The sequence below is a fragment of the Meleagris gallopavo genome, chromosome 28, assembly GCF_905368555.1.
Source record: "Meleagris gallopavo chromosome 28, MGAL_WU_HG_1.1, whole genome shotgun sequence".
NCBI lineage: Eukaryota > Metazoa > Chordata > Aves > Galliformes > Phasianidae > Meleagris > Meleagris gallopavo.
Window position 1 is genome coordinate 526,033 of NC_139431.1, and position 14,171 is coordinate 540,203.

A 14,171-nucleotide genomic window follows, 5' to 3' on the forward strand; every position below is an offset into this window, starting at 1 on the left:
TAGCATCCTTTCATGATTTCTCAGTCTCTGGGAGCAGTTCAGGTTTTCTCAGTGCCCAGAGTTGCAGATATCTCGTCTGCTCAGAGCCCTGGGCTCCGATCTTTCCTAGAGCTCATCTCAGTTCCCGGTTCTCCCGCTGTCCCAGGGCTCGGGCTGCACTTGGAGCTCTGTGCTACGAGATGCAGCTGAGGCTGCTGGCACTCAGGATGCCTTCCTCTGGCTGAGCTCCTGCTTCTTGCTAGCAGCTCCTGTTCCTGTTTGCCCCTTCTTGCTGTACGATTTAGTTCTATAGCAGCACATCCTTGGAAACAAATAGGGCTACCAAACCCTTCAAGAATGCACCCATTCTCATTTCAACCGGGAGGAATCTGCCTTTCCTTCTGTAAGGTGCTGCTTTATCACAAATCCAGAGCTAATGATGAAGTCAGACAGTGCTGTGCCCCCAACCCACCAAGTACAACAAAGCATTTGGTTATGCAGCACGTAGGAATGATGAGATGCCTGTGGGTATACAGACCTGGACCCCTCACCTTCCCTCCAAGGCACAATCTTGTTATTTTTGGGGTCCCTTTAACTTTCCTCTCCGCTCTGATCACCTGAAGATCTTTGTTGTGCTTTTGTCTTCCCCTGTAATAACTTCCAATGTGAAGCACCTGCATGGTATGCATCCTATTTTTCCCATAGGAGACTTTGTACTGATTCTATTAGCAGAAATGGTGCTTCTAAACATGGCTCTGATGGAAGGAGTCCTCGGGGAGCCATCCCCAGCGGGACTTTGGTGCTTTCTGACATACAGGAATGTTTAAGCATCCTTGACATTGGCACAGCCACAGAAGTCGTGTTGCTCAAAGCTTTTTTCTCCACGCTGGAGACCCTTGAGTTCTGGGTATGGTACAGAGCAGCTGTTCTAAAGGTGATGAAGTAGTTCAGTTTTCTCCCCAGGCTGCTGTATGAGATGACTGCTGCTGGAGATTCCCTTGGTGTAAAAATGAGAACACAAAACAGCTGTGATGTACTTCATGTAAACAGGCTGAGACTCCTGTTTGCCTGAACTTGCTGCTGCTTTTGCAGAGGGCAGCGGCTCCCAGCTGCAGGTACAGCGATGGTACAACGGTGGTACAACGGTGGTACAACGGTGGTACAACAGCAGCGGGCAGCTCGCAGGACCCCCTGAGCTGGGGCTGCTTCCATCAGCTCCGAGCTGAGCCCAGGCGGCTCCTCGGGACGAGGTCAGGGCGCGGTGCTGGGCTGAGCTCATCTCTGCCAGCGGGCTTTGGGAAGAGCTCAGCCCATCAGCTGTGCTGCAGGTGGCTGCTGGCCCTGCCTGCCTGCTGGCTGCAGCTCAGCCCTCCCTGCCTCTTCAGTGCACTCTTCAAAATCGGCTTCCATTTGGGTTCTTCACTGAGAAGTGTTCGGCTCGACCTGTAGAAGCTTCTTACTCAAACAGGGAGCAGAAGTCGGGGTAGTTTATGACTTCCTCCTTCCCGTAAACAATTTAATGAATTAAATGCCTGCATTATGGGAACAACGGGGCGTTGGGAACCTGGCGTGGTGAACGAAGGTTCAGGCGCTGTTTGCAGACGGTTTTGGCGCTGGGACCATTAAACTGCTCCGGCATCTCCTTCCACCGCGCCTGCGCCCCATCGAGCGCAGCAGGGAAGCTTTCGGTGGCAGTGACGTGGGGCTTTCGGGGGCACCGCGTGGGTTTTTCTCGAGGGGAGGAAGCGTCGGTGTTTCCTTAAGGCGACGAGCGCAGTTCTGCGTAACAAAAGGGGACTTTCAGGCCCTACGGCCGAGCAGAGCCGCAGGAAAGGGCCGCGCTGCGAACATGGCGGCCGGGAGAGGGGGGGGCGGCGTGGGTACCGTGCCCGGAGCCTCGGCGGGGCCCCGGAGCGGGCGGGACGCGATCCGCGCGTGCGGGAACGGGGCCGAGCCGCGCGGGGCGGCGGCGGCACCAACGGCAGCGAGGCGGAGCCGCTCGGCGGTGCGGGGAGCGGGGGCGGGGCCGGCACGCACGTGCGCTACGTGCGGCGCTGCAGCCGCGGCGGGGCCGGGCCTCCGTCCGCGTCGCGGGGGGGCGGCGCCGGGCCTCGGGGCGCGTCCCCGTCCGACGTCGCGCTCCGCCGCGGTCGCGGAGTCCCCGGCCCGTCTCTCCGCTCAGTCGGCCTGCGCCGCTCCGGGACCTCGGAGCAGAACGGCCGCGCGGCGCTGCGGAGCCGAACCGTTTTGCCACGGGAGCGCCGCGCGGGGCCGCAACGGAACCGTGCCGATACCGTAACAGTACCGTGACGGTACCGCCTGCCTCGGCGGCGGCCGCCCGGCCTCGGGCGCAGACAATGCGGCCGCGCGGCGCGATCGGGCCCCGCCCCCCGGTGACGCGTCCGCGGCGCAGCCAATGGGAGGCGGCGGTGAGGCTCTTTAAAAAAAGAAGCGCCGGCAGTGGCGGCCGTCAGCTGTGCGGATCCTTCCGCGCATGTAAACACAGCGGGCCCAGCGCCCCTCACGGCGCCGCGCGGCCTGACGGCCGGGGACCCCCCTCGCCGTCCCCGCTGAGAGCGGCTCCGCGCGGGGAGCGCCGCGCCGAGCAGCGGCTCCGGAGCCGTCCGGGGCGGCGGCGCGAGGTCGCGGGCGCTCCCCGAACCGGCGGTGCCGGGGGGAGCGGAGCGGGGCAGGAGGGCCGCGGGGCGCGCACAAAGGCGCGGGGCCAACGCTCGGAGCGCGCGGCTCGGCTCGTTCCGCGCCCGGGAACGAAGCGGGGCGGAGGGGACCGGAGCGGCTCCGCGCCGAGAGCTCGGCCGGCCCTGGGCCGCATCGCCCCCCGCCCCGCGACGACCCCGGCCCGGCGCCCCCTCACAAAGGCGCGTGACGGGGCGGGGCGGCCGCCGCCCCCTCCCCCCGCCCAGCCCGGGGCGGACTCTTTTTCTCTCGCGTTCTGGCTCCGTGCCCCCCCGCCCCCTCCCTTCCACCCCCCACCTCCCGGCGGACGCGCACGTCCCGTTCGAGGCGCTCGGCGGCCCCGGCGGCTGTCGGAGGATTGTTCCGAGTCGGCGGCGGTGGCGGCGCGGCCCGGGCCGGGCCATGGCCGAGTTCCTGCCCCCGCCCGAGTGCCCGGTGTTCGAGCCCAGCTGGGAGGAGTTCGCCGACCCCTTCGCCTTCATCCACAAGATCCGGCCCATCGCCGAGCAGACCGGCATCTGCAAGGTGCGGCCGCCGCCGGTGAGTGCCCGCATGGCGCCGCCGGGAACGGCCTTTGTGTGGCGGCCCGGCCCGGCCCGGCCCGCAGCCGCACCTCCGTTACCGATCCCGGGCAGGCGGGCCCGGCCGGAGCGCTCCGGCTCCGCGCGGAAGTTCGGCCGCCCCCCGGGGCCGGACGGGGCCGTTCCGCCGCCGTTCCGCCGCCCCCGTCCGTCCCTCCGCCGCCTCCAAGTCGCTCCAAGTGCCGGAGTTGGCCCGGTTCTGGCCCGGCCGCCCCGCGCTCCCCGCCGAGGTCTCTCCGCGCCTCCCCGCGCCGCTCGGCCACGAAAAGTTCCGGCGCGGCCCCGGGCGCCGTCCCGGAGCGCAGTCGGGCCGAGCGGCCCCGGAGCGGAGCGGCGCTCGGTGCTGCCCTCCATGTTGGCATTGTGGGGCCGCGGCCCTCCGCTCCGCGCTGCTCCCGGTCCCGCGGCGCCCGGCCCGGCGCTCTCCGTGCGGGGAATCTCCGCGCAAGTTGCGGCGCCCCGCGCTCCTCGGCCGGAGTTCGGCCGCCGGCTCCGCTCGCCGGCTCCCGGGCGGACGCGGCCACCATTTTAGAACGCGATCCTCGCTGGGAAGAGCCGTGAGCTTCGTCTTCGTCCTCGTCGCCCGGCCCGGCCGCGCGGTGCGCTCGCAATCGCGGTTCCGATTTTCTTTTGTTAGCTGACCCCGTTTGCCGAGAGCCGTTCGATCTCAGCCCCGCGGTTGGCGCGGCCGGGAGCGGCGGTTCCATTACGGGGATGAACGGCCCGAATGGCGAGGAGCGGAAATCTGGTTACCGAACGTTTGCGGATCTCCTCGTCTCGATGCGGAGCCGGGCCGGCACGGCGACGGCGGCGGAGCCCCGCACCTCCCCCAGCCGGGGCCGAGCTCAGCGCGGCGCTTTGCCGGCCGATGCTCGCGGTTCGGAGCCGCTCCTCAGCGCTCCTGGGCTCCGCGCTCCGCCCGTCGGCGGCCGGCCGAATCAAAGTGAAGTTGGTGCCTGAGCTGGTGCGGATCTTTGTGCCGGAGGAGCTGCTCCCTGTACGGCTCTGCGTGCCCTGAGCCCGGCGGAGGGGATCAGATGGTTTTCATTATACGGCCAACGCTGAACTTATGTAATCTTTTTGAGGAGAGTAACCTTTTTGGAGCGCGCATTGCCAACAGCATTGAGCAGTTGGGAGCAGAGCAGAATTTCTGTGGAGGTGGTTTTTTTCTTTTGTGGTTTGTTTTAAAAATCTCATCCACGTTTCTCATCTGCTTGCACACAAAAACCAAAGCCCGACAATAAAGGCTCCTTCTGGGCTTCGTTATCTGTTAGAGAGGCAGAGACGAGCAGCTCTCTGAAGGAATTATGACTGACTACAGCTGCGTCCTCAGCACGCTCCCATCTCCACTTACAAAGGCCAATATCCCCTCTATGATCCGGCGGTTTCGCTGAGCGTGTTTAGAAGTGGGATGAGGACCGTCGGAGCTCCGAGGGCGGGACGCCCCAAAGCTGTGCAGGGTTTGGCCCCCACCGCCCGTCTGCCCCACGGTGGCCCTGGGGCTGTGCCTGCACCGGCCTGGAGCATAGAGGGAGCCCTTCAGGCCCAGCGCCTGTCGTGGTTCCTGGCCTTCCTGGAAACAGGAGCACGATGAATATTCGGCTGTTGTTGGTTTCTGTAGGATCCGGTGGTTTGCGGGAGGTGAGCTGTGGGCTGCATCGGCCTTTTTGCAGAACTCTCCGATGGAACGGGTGGGAATCTCCCTGCGTCCCAGTGGGGCTCTGGCCTCTACGCTTGGCCTGTGTGGTCATGCCATCCAGGATCCACGTTGGAAAAAAATTCAGAATTGAGTCCCTTTTTGCATTGATTCAGGCTTAAACTCTTGTATAATTATCGTCTGGTGAAGCCGTGCTGTTGTACCTGACTGCAGCGTGGGATGGCTGGCGGCGCCCAGCGTGGCAGGGAGGTCACAGCTCCGAGCTGCAGAGCACAAAGGGAAGAGCTCTGCGTTCTCCAGGGGCCGGGGACGGCTCCTTCCTGGGAGCTGGGTGTCAGCGGGCGCCCGACGCACACGGCAGGAATCGGTGCTGGAGGTCGGGGCAGCAGCAGGGCGTTCTGTGAGCAGACAGCGAGCACCCAAAGTGTGGGTGGGGGGCAGGGGGTGTTGGGTGGGGGAATCAGCAGGGATGTGACAGGAGAGAGAGCTGCTCAGGGGGGCTGGAATATCACAGTTTCCACTTGAGTGCTCCGGAGAAGCTTCCTTCCTCTTCGTTGCAGTTTGTTCCAGCCGTTGCTGATGACTTGGTTTTGCTCTCGTTCAGATGGCTGTGGGATGCTACAGTCCCAGTGCTCAGTCTTCCTTTTAGTGTCTGATGGGCTGTAAGACAGAAGGGGACGGAGTCCATAGCGGGTCTGTGCGATGGGCGAGGGGAGGTGGTTTCAGACGAGAAGAGCAGGGATTGAGATTGGTCACAGAGAGGCGGTGCTGCCCCGGCCCTGCAGCCCCCGAGGGCAGGGCTGTGAGCACTGCTGGGGCTGGGGGTGTCCCCGTGCGTGGCAGGGAGTGGGGCCAGATGGCCTCTGAGGGCCCCTTCCAACTCAAACCGTTCTGTGATTCTGTTCTGGAAATGGTGGTCCTATGGAGGACTGTGTGTTGGCACTGGTGTAGGATGTGGAAAAGGAGCTGAGGGCTCCTTGCTGGGCTCCTTGCTGGCTGCCCTGAGCGCAGCACAACAGTGCTGCTGGGCCATCGCTGGGCTTTGCCTGCAGCCACCTCGTGGGGTTCGTGTGCCGCCAAGGAGAAGGTGCAGAGCTGTCTGCAGGGCAGTGGGTGCTGCACAGCCCGTCCATCACGTGCTTGGTTGGATTTTCTTCTCTGAACACATCCTTTGTTAGGATTTCTTCATTTTGGTGGTAAGTTGGAGTGGTGGTTTGTCCGGAAATCAGCGCATTGAGCGTTTGGAGGGGCGCTTCAAAGGACGAAGGGCGATGTTGGAGCACAGCGTGGCTGTTGTTTGACATAGATGGCTTTTTAATATTAATTAGTGGAAGTAAACATTCCCTCAGATTTCCAACATAGCTTCAAGAATGAAAGGTGGAAAGTAGAGCGTGTCCTGCTGTTCTGCTCCAGTTCTGCTCCAGAATGGACCCCTCTTTCCATTGGGTTGCGGAGCTGCTTTGCTGCAGTGAAGAAATAACTGACAGCAATTACTTCAGCTTTCCTTACCGTGGTCATCAGTCTCAAAATATAAAATGCTGTACGACATACTGGCAGCATTGCAACCAGTATAGGGATAGGGATCAAGAAGTTTTGGGCTGTGCTTTGAATAATGCGAGGCTGGAGGAGGGCGGCTGGGGCTGCCAGTAACCCGCAGTGTGCACTGACACAATGAAGGAGGTGCCTGCAACCTCGCAGGAGTTGGCACAGCACCTCTCCTACACGACCAGCTCTCTTCCAGTGGATCTCATGGAGCAGGGAGGCTTTGAGAGGGGCTGTGTTTGTGGTTTTAAGTTCCTTGTGGGTGTGCGGATGGGTGGGAGGGAGGGCTGGGGTTGGTTCTGCTGTTTGCCGTGGCACTGTTTGGTTCAGTCGGTCACATTGTCACAATCTGAGGGCTGTAAACTAATTGAGTTAGTAGGGATTCTAATTACAATCATTGCGATTCTGCAAAATTGATAACGTGCTGAAGGAATCGTGGATTATTTCAGCTTTAATGAGGAATTACAGTGAAGGGGGGGTTCTAATGGTCTTTCAGAACCTCAAGCCAACGGCGTCTGATCTCCATGGAAGGGTCTGGAAGGACAAAAGAGGTGACCTCATGCAGATGGCGGGTTTGGGTGAGTCGTGGGGTTGATCCCGATTGCCTCACAAGCACTGGATGTGGTGAAGCCAGAAGCTCCCAAGTGGGACTCAGTGTGAGGTTTTCCCTTCGGGAACAAAGGGGCTGAGATCAGAGCTGGAGGGAGCGGGTCTGTAGGGAAATGGCGGGGGAGCTGCGCTGGGCAGTGCTGAGGAGGGCACAGCTGGGCGTTCCTTGGGGGATTTCAAGGAGATCCAACGATGGGTGCTGGCATGGAGGCGTGCTGAGCAGTGCTGTGTGCGGAGCAATGCGGAGTGAGAGCAGCTGTGAGACCCAAAGCTGGGCTGGGCTGGGAGGGCTGTGGCTGCTGGGCACTTGGACGTTTAAAATCCGTCCTCCTTGGTTGGTAGGTTTCCATCGAACGGAGGTTGTTTTATCTTTCTGTATAAAGTGTGGGCTGAACACGGTGGTTACCTTTGGGAGAGCTGCTGCTCAGAGCCGTGGCAGCCTCGTGGTGTTGGAGCAGCACCAACACAGAGCAGTGCTGCACCCATCGCTGTGGGCACCTGGGCAGCCTGAGCTGCTCCAATAGCAGAGCCAGGAAAGGTCAGAGGAGCCCGCTTACCTGCGTGCCCATCTTTGGTGCTCAGGGAGATAGGAAGGAGGAGGTGCTGGTGGTGGTGGTGATGGCTGTTGGGCACAGCACAGCCAGTGCTGTATTTCCCGTGCTTGTGAAGTGCTGAAAAGTTGGAGTGTGCTTGGAGAACGATGAGAGGTCCGTGCCTGGGGTCGGTCCCTTCCAGCACAGAGCTCTGGGTGCTCGATCCATGCAGCCCATCGGAAATTCAAGATGCAGCACTTTATTCGAGAGCTCCCAGAGCTGCGGTTGTAGGAGAGCCTTCAGATTGTTGTTGCTTTTCTGTTTGTTTGCTAAACTTGAGGGAGAGAAACGAGATCGATTAGCTAATAAAACATCCCCTGCCCCCAGGCTGCAGCTCTGCAGGGCGGTATGGGAGAGTCCCCATACACCCAGCACGGCCAGGGTGGGACTGGAGGCCCCGCGCTGTGCCTGGGTGCTGCAGCTCTTGGGCCTGGTGCTGGTGGCACAGATGGATGCTGTCCTGGGGGTGTGGAGAGAGAACGGCGAGTGTTTGGACCTGAGAGGCTACCCTGACTGGAAGAACCTTCATCGCTGCTCCCAGCCGTGGGAGAGATGGCTTCCAGCTCCCCGCCTCCCAGCCGGCACAGGGCTGGGTGTGCTGCTCCTGGCCGTGTGGTTGGTTGCTCAAGGTCTGATTCCTCCTCCAGCAGGCAGCCCTCCCAGGGCTGGGCACCCGGCTTTGCTAACGCAGAAGCGACTGCTGCTTCTGAACGGGACGCAGGCTGGTGCTTTGCAGCTGCTCAGCACAGATCTGGCGGTGCATTGGTGAAGCTGCCGCCCTCGCTGCTCACAGCAGGGAAGCTCCTGAGCTGCCCTACGTTGTCCTTCCGTGCCGGTGCCGCTCACTGCTGCCCCGTGTCCGCTTGCTGCGCTCACAGCACAGAGGCTGCCGTGTCTGCCGTGTCCCGGCTGGTGGTCAGACCTGCCCCACATTGCTGGGCTGCTGGCCGTGCTGCTCCAGAAGCGTCCCGCTGGCCTGAGGTTTCGTCGCTCTCCATGTTTGGAATTGGCACGGAAACTCCTGAGTCTGGAGAGCCGCTCTGTGCTGCAGGCTCCTCTTTTGGCAGTGATTCTGCTGGGAAGGATTTGAGATTTGGTTTTCCGTTGTTAATCTGCGGCGCGTAGCAGAACCCGGTTTGATCTCCAGTGAGAAACACTGGAGGAAGGAGCTCATCTCCCTGCTCCCACAGCCCTGCCTGGCAGCGCCGCCCCAAGCAGGTCACCGAGGGATTAATTCCCCTCCGCAGCTCTGTGTGTGAGCCCAGGCAGAGCTGCGCTGCTGAGTGGCGCAGGTCGGTTCTGCCGGGGTTCCCTGATCCAGGTTCCTTTCGGTGTGTTTTCGTATGAAAACATGCGCTGAATCCAGCCGCTGCCTTCCTCTGCCAGCAGCCACGTCGTCCCTTCACACGGATGGGGAACAAAGAATGTAGGTCATGTGTGCGGGGTGGGCATCCCAGCAAGCTGCTGTGTGAACCGGGAGCGTTTCTGTGGCAGAATTGCTGAGATCTTCCCTTGGATCTTCCTGCGCCGCTGTCTAGCAAAATAATGGAAGTGACGCGTCTCCTTTTTTTTGTCTCACACGGGAAGGGTTGCATCTGAAATGCTGCGTGCAGTTTTCAAAAGATGCCGAAGAAGTGGGAGAGGCTTCGGAACAAAATCCGGAGGAAGATCTTTACTTGCAGCACTTGGAAGCTGCTCGTGTGTAGGGGAGCAGAAGGCACGAGCTGCGTGTAGGGAAACGCTGTGAGCATCGCTTCCAGGAGGCGCTCAGGATGCGATCAGGGCTGGGCAGCAGGAAGCCTGGAGTCCTTCGGGCAGCCTAAAGCTCCATGGGCCTTAATGTGTTCATTTTTCATTTTATTTTGCGTCTTGTTCAGGAATTGAGGCGGTTACCGCACGCCAGAAACATAAGCTGCTAAGTATTATTCTCATGGGTTTTACTGACTGACAGCTCAGGTTGAGGTGCTTGGGGAATGGATTGCTGACCCAGGGCTGCCCGCTGGCTGCGCCTGGATGCTGCAGTGATGCATTGGTGACCGACCTGTGGGATGCGGAGCTGGTTCTGCAGTAAGCGAGGTGTGTGGATGAGTTCTGGGAGCCCCAGGAGGGCGGTGTGGGTTGCAGGGCATCTCTGGTCCTGCGCCCTGCGGTGTGAGGGCAGCATGGCTCGTGGGCTGAGCAGCTCATGTCCTGAAGGGTCTGCTGGGCGCGCCGGTGAGCCTGGAAGCTGACACAGTTTTAATTCCAGCCTTGCTTAGCCTTCATGCACCAAAAATGCCCTGTCGGATCCCGAGACTTGTCCGACTGCCTGGGGGTTTGGGCTGGTTTTGTGCGTCGAACCAAATAAATGGCTGGGAGTCCTTTGCTCTGTGACTCCGCATCCCTGCTGAGGGCTCTGCTGCTGGGCGCAGCACAGTGTGCCACGCTGCTGCCATGGTGGGTCATTGCTTCCCGTGGTGCTCGTGGCTGCTTTGGCTCCGGGTCTCATTTCCCTGCTGAAATCAGGAATGTGCAGCCCGTGGCTCCGCGTGTTTCTGCTGCGCGCTGCAGGAGCACATTGCGTTGCAGGTGTCCTTCCCGGTGCAGAGCTCTCCTGTCTCAGTAGTGCTTGCATGTTATCTTCATCCTGTAATTGTGATAATCAGATTGCTTTATAAGTAATAAATTACCGTCAAGTTCAGATCAAATCTCACGTAGTTCAGTGAAGCTGCGCGGTGCCAAACCGCCGGCACGTGATGGGTGTCAGAGATCTGAGAGATAAAATTCCTTTATAGTCGTATTTACAAATAACTGCAGTGGTTTGCAGGTATTTTGTCTCGGTGCTGATCCTCAGGTCTCATTGCTCGCGCTCCGCTTGCTCCGGAGTGTTTGCAGACGAGGAATTAGGAGCTGGAAGCTCTCCTGCTCCGTGCCGTGCGGCCCCGCTCATCTCCTGCCCTGTTGATGAGGCACTTCTGTTTTCCCAGGACTGGCAGCCTCCGTTTGCATGTGATGTTGATAAACTTCACTTCACGCCGAGGATCCAGCGGCTCAATGAGTTGGAGGTAAGCTGCAAAGCCACGGGTTGCCCCCTCTTCGTTTTTGCCCCTTCCTTTAATTATGTTTCCCAGCTGATTGCTTGTGAGCTCTGTGTGACTTCAGCCAACAGCATTTGGAACCTCTGCACATCGGCTTTGAGTTAACACACAGAAAGCCACGTGTTCCAGCAATTGCATAACGGCACACCAGCCATAAAAAGTAAAATTAATGCTTGTTAAAAGCACACAATTCCACTTTTAAGTGGTTAAACTCAAATTCTCAAGCGCTGTACGTTTTCTGCCCTCGTTTTGCGCATCTGCAGCATCTTTTAAAAGTAGGAGAGATGAAGCTTGTAGAGAGGGCTTTAAAAGTAATGAGCTGTTTGGAAGGAACAATGAGAAAATGTGGTTGGTGCGAAATCTGTTTGTGAGCACTTCCTTTCACTGCTGCATCAACTCAGGCTGCAGGAGGCAGCGGTGGGAGCAGCGGGCAGGCAGGGGAGCTGTGCCTGTAGCAGTGCTGGGAGAGGGAAGCAGTGCCTCCCCATGGCACAGTGCTCACTTGTTGCCTTCCAGGCCCAAACCCGTGTGAAGCTGAATTTCCTGGACCAGATTGCGAAGTTCTGGGAGCTCCAGGGCTGTACACTGAAAATTCCACACGTGGAGAGGAAGATCTTGGATTTATTTCAGCTTAATAGGGTAAGGCTGCTAAAGGGGTGCTAACCTGGAGACGTTGTATTAACAGAGCCTTCAGGATTTGGGGCTGCATATGAGCTGGAAATACATTACTTCGTTTAAAGCTGACTGAGAGAATGTGACAAAATAATGGGAAACGTAATGGTGGGAGTTTTCACCTGAGCACGGGGATGAAGCGAGACTTCAGCTCTTCTGCAGATGAACTTGGAAGCAAATTGGTCAGGAAGAAACTTATGGTTGTAACTGGAGGAAGCTGCAGAACAATGGCAGGTAGAAAAGGCATTTCCACGAGGAGCAAGGGAGTGAAAAATCAGATACTTGGGGGATGAGTCTGTGAGGGGGGCTGCGTGTTCGGACAGCGAGGGCTGGGATTCACGCCCCCAGGGATGGTTCTCTGCACTTCTTTACACGTTGGTGGTTCCTATTGGGTGGTTCTGAGCCCGCTCCATAGGAAACGTTGCAGTAGAAGAGGGGTTGTGCTGCACTGCAGAGTGGAGCAGGGGGGAAAATGCAGCCAGGACATCCTGAGGAGTGGGCTGAGCTGCTGTTCGCTCATCACATACAGTGCTGACTTGTCTGCAAAGTAATCCAAAGAAGGCTGCAATTCCTGACCAGGTGATATGTTCCAGTTACAGATTATTTAAAATCTTCATATCTTTTAAAAGAAATTGATAGTTTTAGAGTCAGAGAATCATGAGTTTTCTCTGTTAAAGCAGTAATTGCGTTGTGTCTCTGTTTCCTTTCACGCCCACAGTGTTCCTTCAATGCTGATCACCTCAGTGTTAAACTGGAGCCGTTTTGTTCTCTCTTTCAGCTAGTTGCAGAAGAAGGAGGGTTTGATGTCGTTTGCAAAGAGAGGAAATGGACCAAAATAGCCACAAGGATGGGATTTGCTCCTGGCAAGGCTGTGGGTTCGCACATCCGCGCGCATTACGAGCGAATTCTCTATCCTTACAACTTATTCCAGTCTGGAGCAAGCCTGCTGGTAAGCTGTGCTGTGTCTTAACTCAAATCCTATCCATGTCAGAGCCAGTCTGTCAGTTTTGTGTCGAGGGAATCTTCCCAACACCTGCATTTCATGCTTTACCCCATGCAGTTGGTTACGTGCAGTCTGTGGTGATGCAGCAAGCCATGTAGAGCCAAGGAAAGCTTGTAACCAGGAGGGATGTTTTGGAGTTGCTGCTAGGTGGGATTCTTCAAGGTAACCTCACCTCCAGCGACCAACTGGAATGCAGCCTCCGTGCATTTCCTCTCTGTATTGTACAGAGCCCCCCAGTAATGACTGCTCACACCTCCAGGAATGGTTTTAGTGCTGTTTGTCAAAAGCAGAGTAGAGTTATACCCACAGATCAGCAGGTGGCTACAGGTCCCTCTCTGGTGGCACAGCAGCACTGTGGGTCTGTGTCACCCATGTTGAGGTGTTTGTTTCCCTGTATGTCAGCTCGGTGCTTTACCAGGAGTCTCAGCCTCTGTGCTTTTTGTCTTTGGAGAGGATGCAGCCATTGGATGCTCCAGCTGTCAGTGGCAGGCAGTGAGTTTCCTCCCAGTGCTGCCCAGGAGAAACCCTGCACAGCTGCCAGCATCCATCCGCCAGCAGGGAGCTCAGTTCCTTCTCTCTGTGGAAACAAAGCTAAGGAATGGCATCCTTTCTTCTGAAGGCTGTGCCATGAGCTAAATCTCATCCTGACCTGTTTAGCCTTTCCAAAAGGGTGCCCATGGGAAAGGGCCTGCGGTTTATTGTGCCACTCAAAGGAGCTCTCATTCGTAAGACAGCACTTTGTGTTTTCAGTTGGACCTACAAGAAGTGAAGCTTAAGGAGCTGCCATTTCGTGCTGCTGCTTTGCCTTCCGATCGCTGAGGCGGTGGGAAATGTTTTTACTTCAGCAGTTGTTGAAAGTGTACTTTGTAGGAGAGGTCTTCTGGGTTTTCCCTTTGTTGAGCAGTGCTCTTTCTTTGCTCAGACGCCGCACTGAAATGTGGCAGATTTTGTTATTTGTTGCTGTCTTTCTGTGTTTCATCCTTGCTTTGTTTAGGAAAAGCTGCTTGCCTTCAAGATAATTGCTTTCAAGGATCGTATGTCCTCAGTTCCTGAAGGAGTAGAAGCTGTAGTGAAGGTTCAGGTTTCACGTGAGGATGTAATTGGAGGACCCAGAACTTAGGAGAGTTGTTAATTCCAGCAGCATTCTGCCTGCCTTGGTGTTGATCTCCTCTTCTGTTCACTCCTTTTCATCTCCTTGTCTTCTGAAGCACCACTTTTCCCTCTATTTCCTCCCCATCTCTGTAATCTGTTTCTCAAAGTCTGAATTCTTTTGTTGTCTGCAGAGAATCCATCCCTGTGCCACCGCAGCAGTTCTCTTGCAGTTCCCATCCTCTGCTGCTGACGGAGTTCTGGTTGGAGCAGGTGCCCAGCACTGGGATGTGGCTGCAGGTTGGGAGGGCTGTTTCTGACAAAAAAGACTCCTCCTTTCCTTAGTGTTTGTTGTTCTCTCCTTTAAAAGCATCCAGTTCTGTTCCTGTTACTGAGCATCGTGTGCCTCAGTTGGTGCCCGATTTTCAGGAATCCACCCGAGCACAGAGGCAGCTTTCATTCCTTCGTGTCCTCTTCTCTTCTGCTCTGGGTTCCCCCCGCAGCGCCCTCCCCTCCAACAACACACAAGAGATGTAACTCCTGCATTCCTGCAGGAGAGGCTCTGTGTCCGTTGAGCAGGATGGAGAGCAGTGTGGCTGCACACCGCCCTGCTCTCGTTGTGTGCCAGCAGCACAGCGCGGGCACTGCCAGGGCTTCGTGTGTGCAGCTGGG

General features: G+C 57.8%; 1 protein-coding gene across 2 annotated transcripts in view; it reads left to right on the top strand.

The window, feature by feature from the left end:
• Positions 1-2,951: 2,951 nt before the first annotated feature.
• Positions 2,952-14,171, top strand: part of KDM5B (lysine demethylase 5B) — a 29,007-nt gene continuing 17,787 nt past the window's right edge. Inside the window, exons 1-4 of one of the 2 annotated variants that reach the window (XM_085210649.1) lie at positions 2,952-3,216; positions 10,625-10,702; positions 11,252-11,374; positions 12,186-12,356. In XM_085210649.1, the coding sequence (XP_085066775.1) occupies positions 3,079-3,216; positions 10,625-10,702; positions 11,252-11,374; positions 12,186-12,356 (510 nt within the window). In that variant the 5' untranslated portion in view covers positions 2,952-3,078. Of the gene's footprint in view, positions 4,899-10,624; positions 10,703-11,251; positions 11,375-12,185; positions 12,357-14,171 lie in introns of both variants that reach the window. The other variant, XM_085210650.1, reaches the window with a different exon arrangement.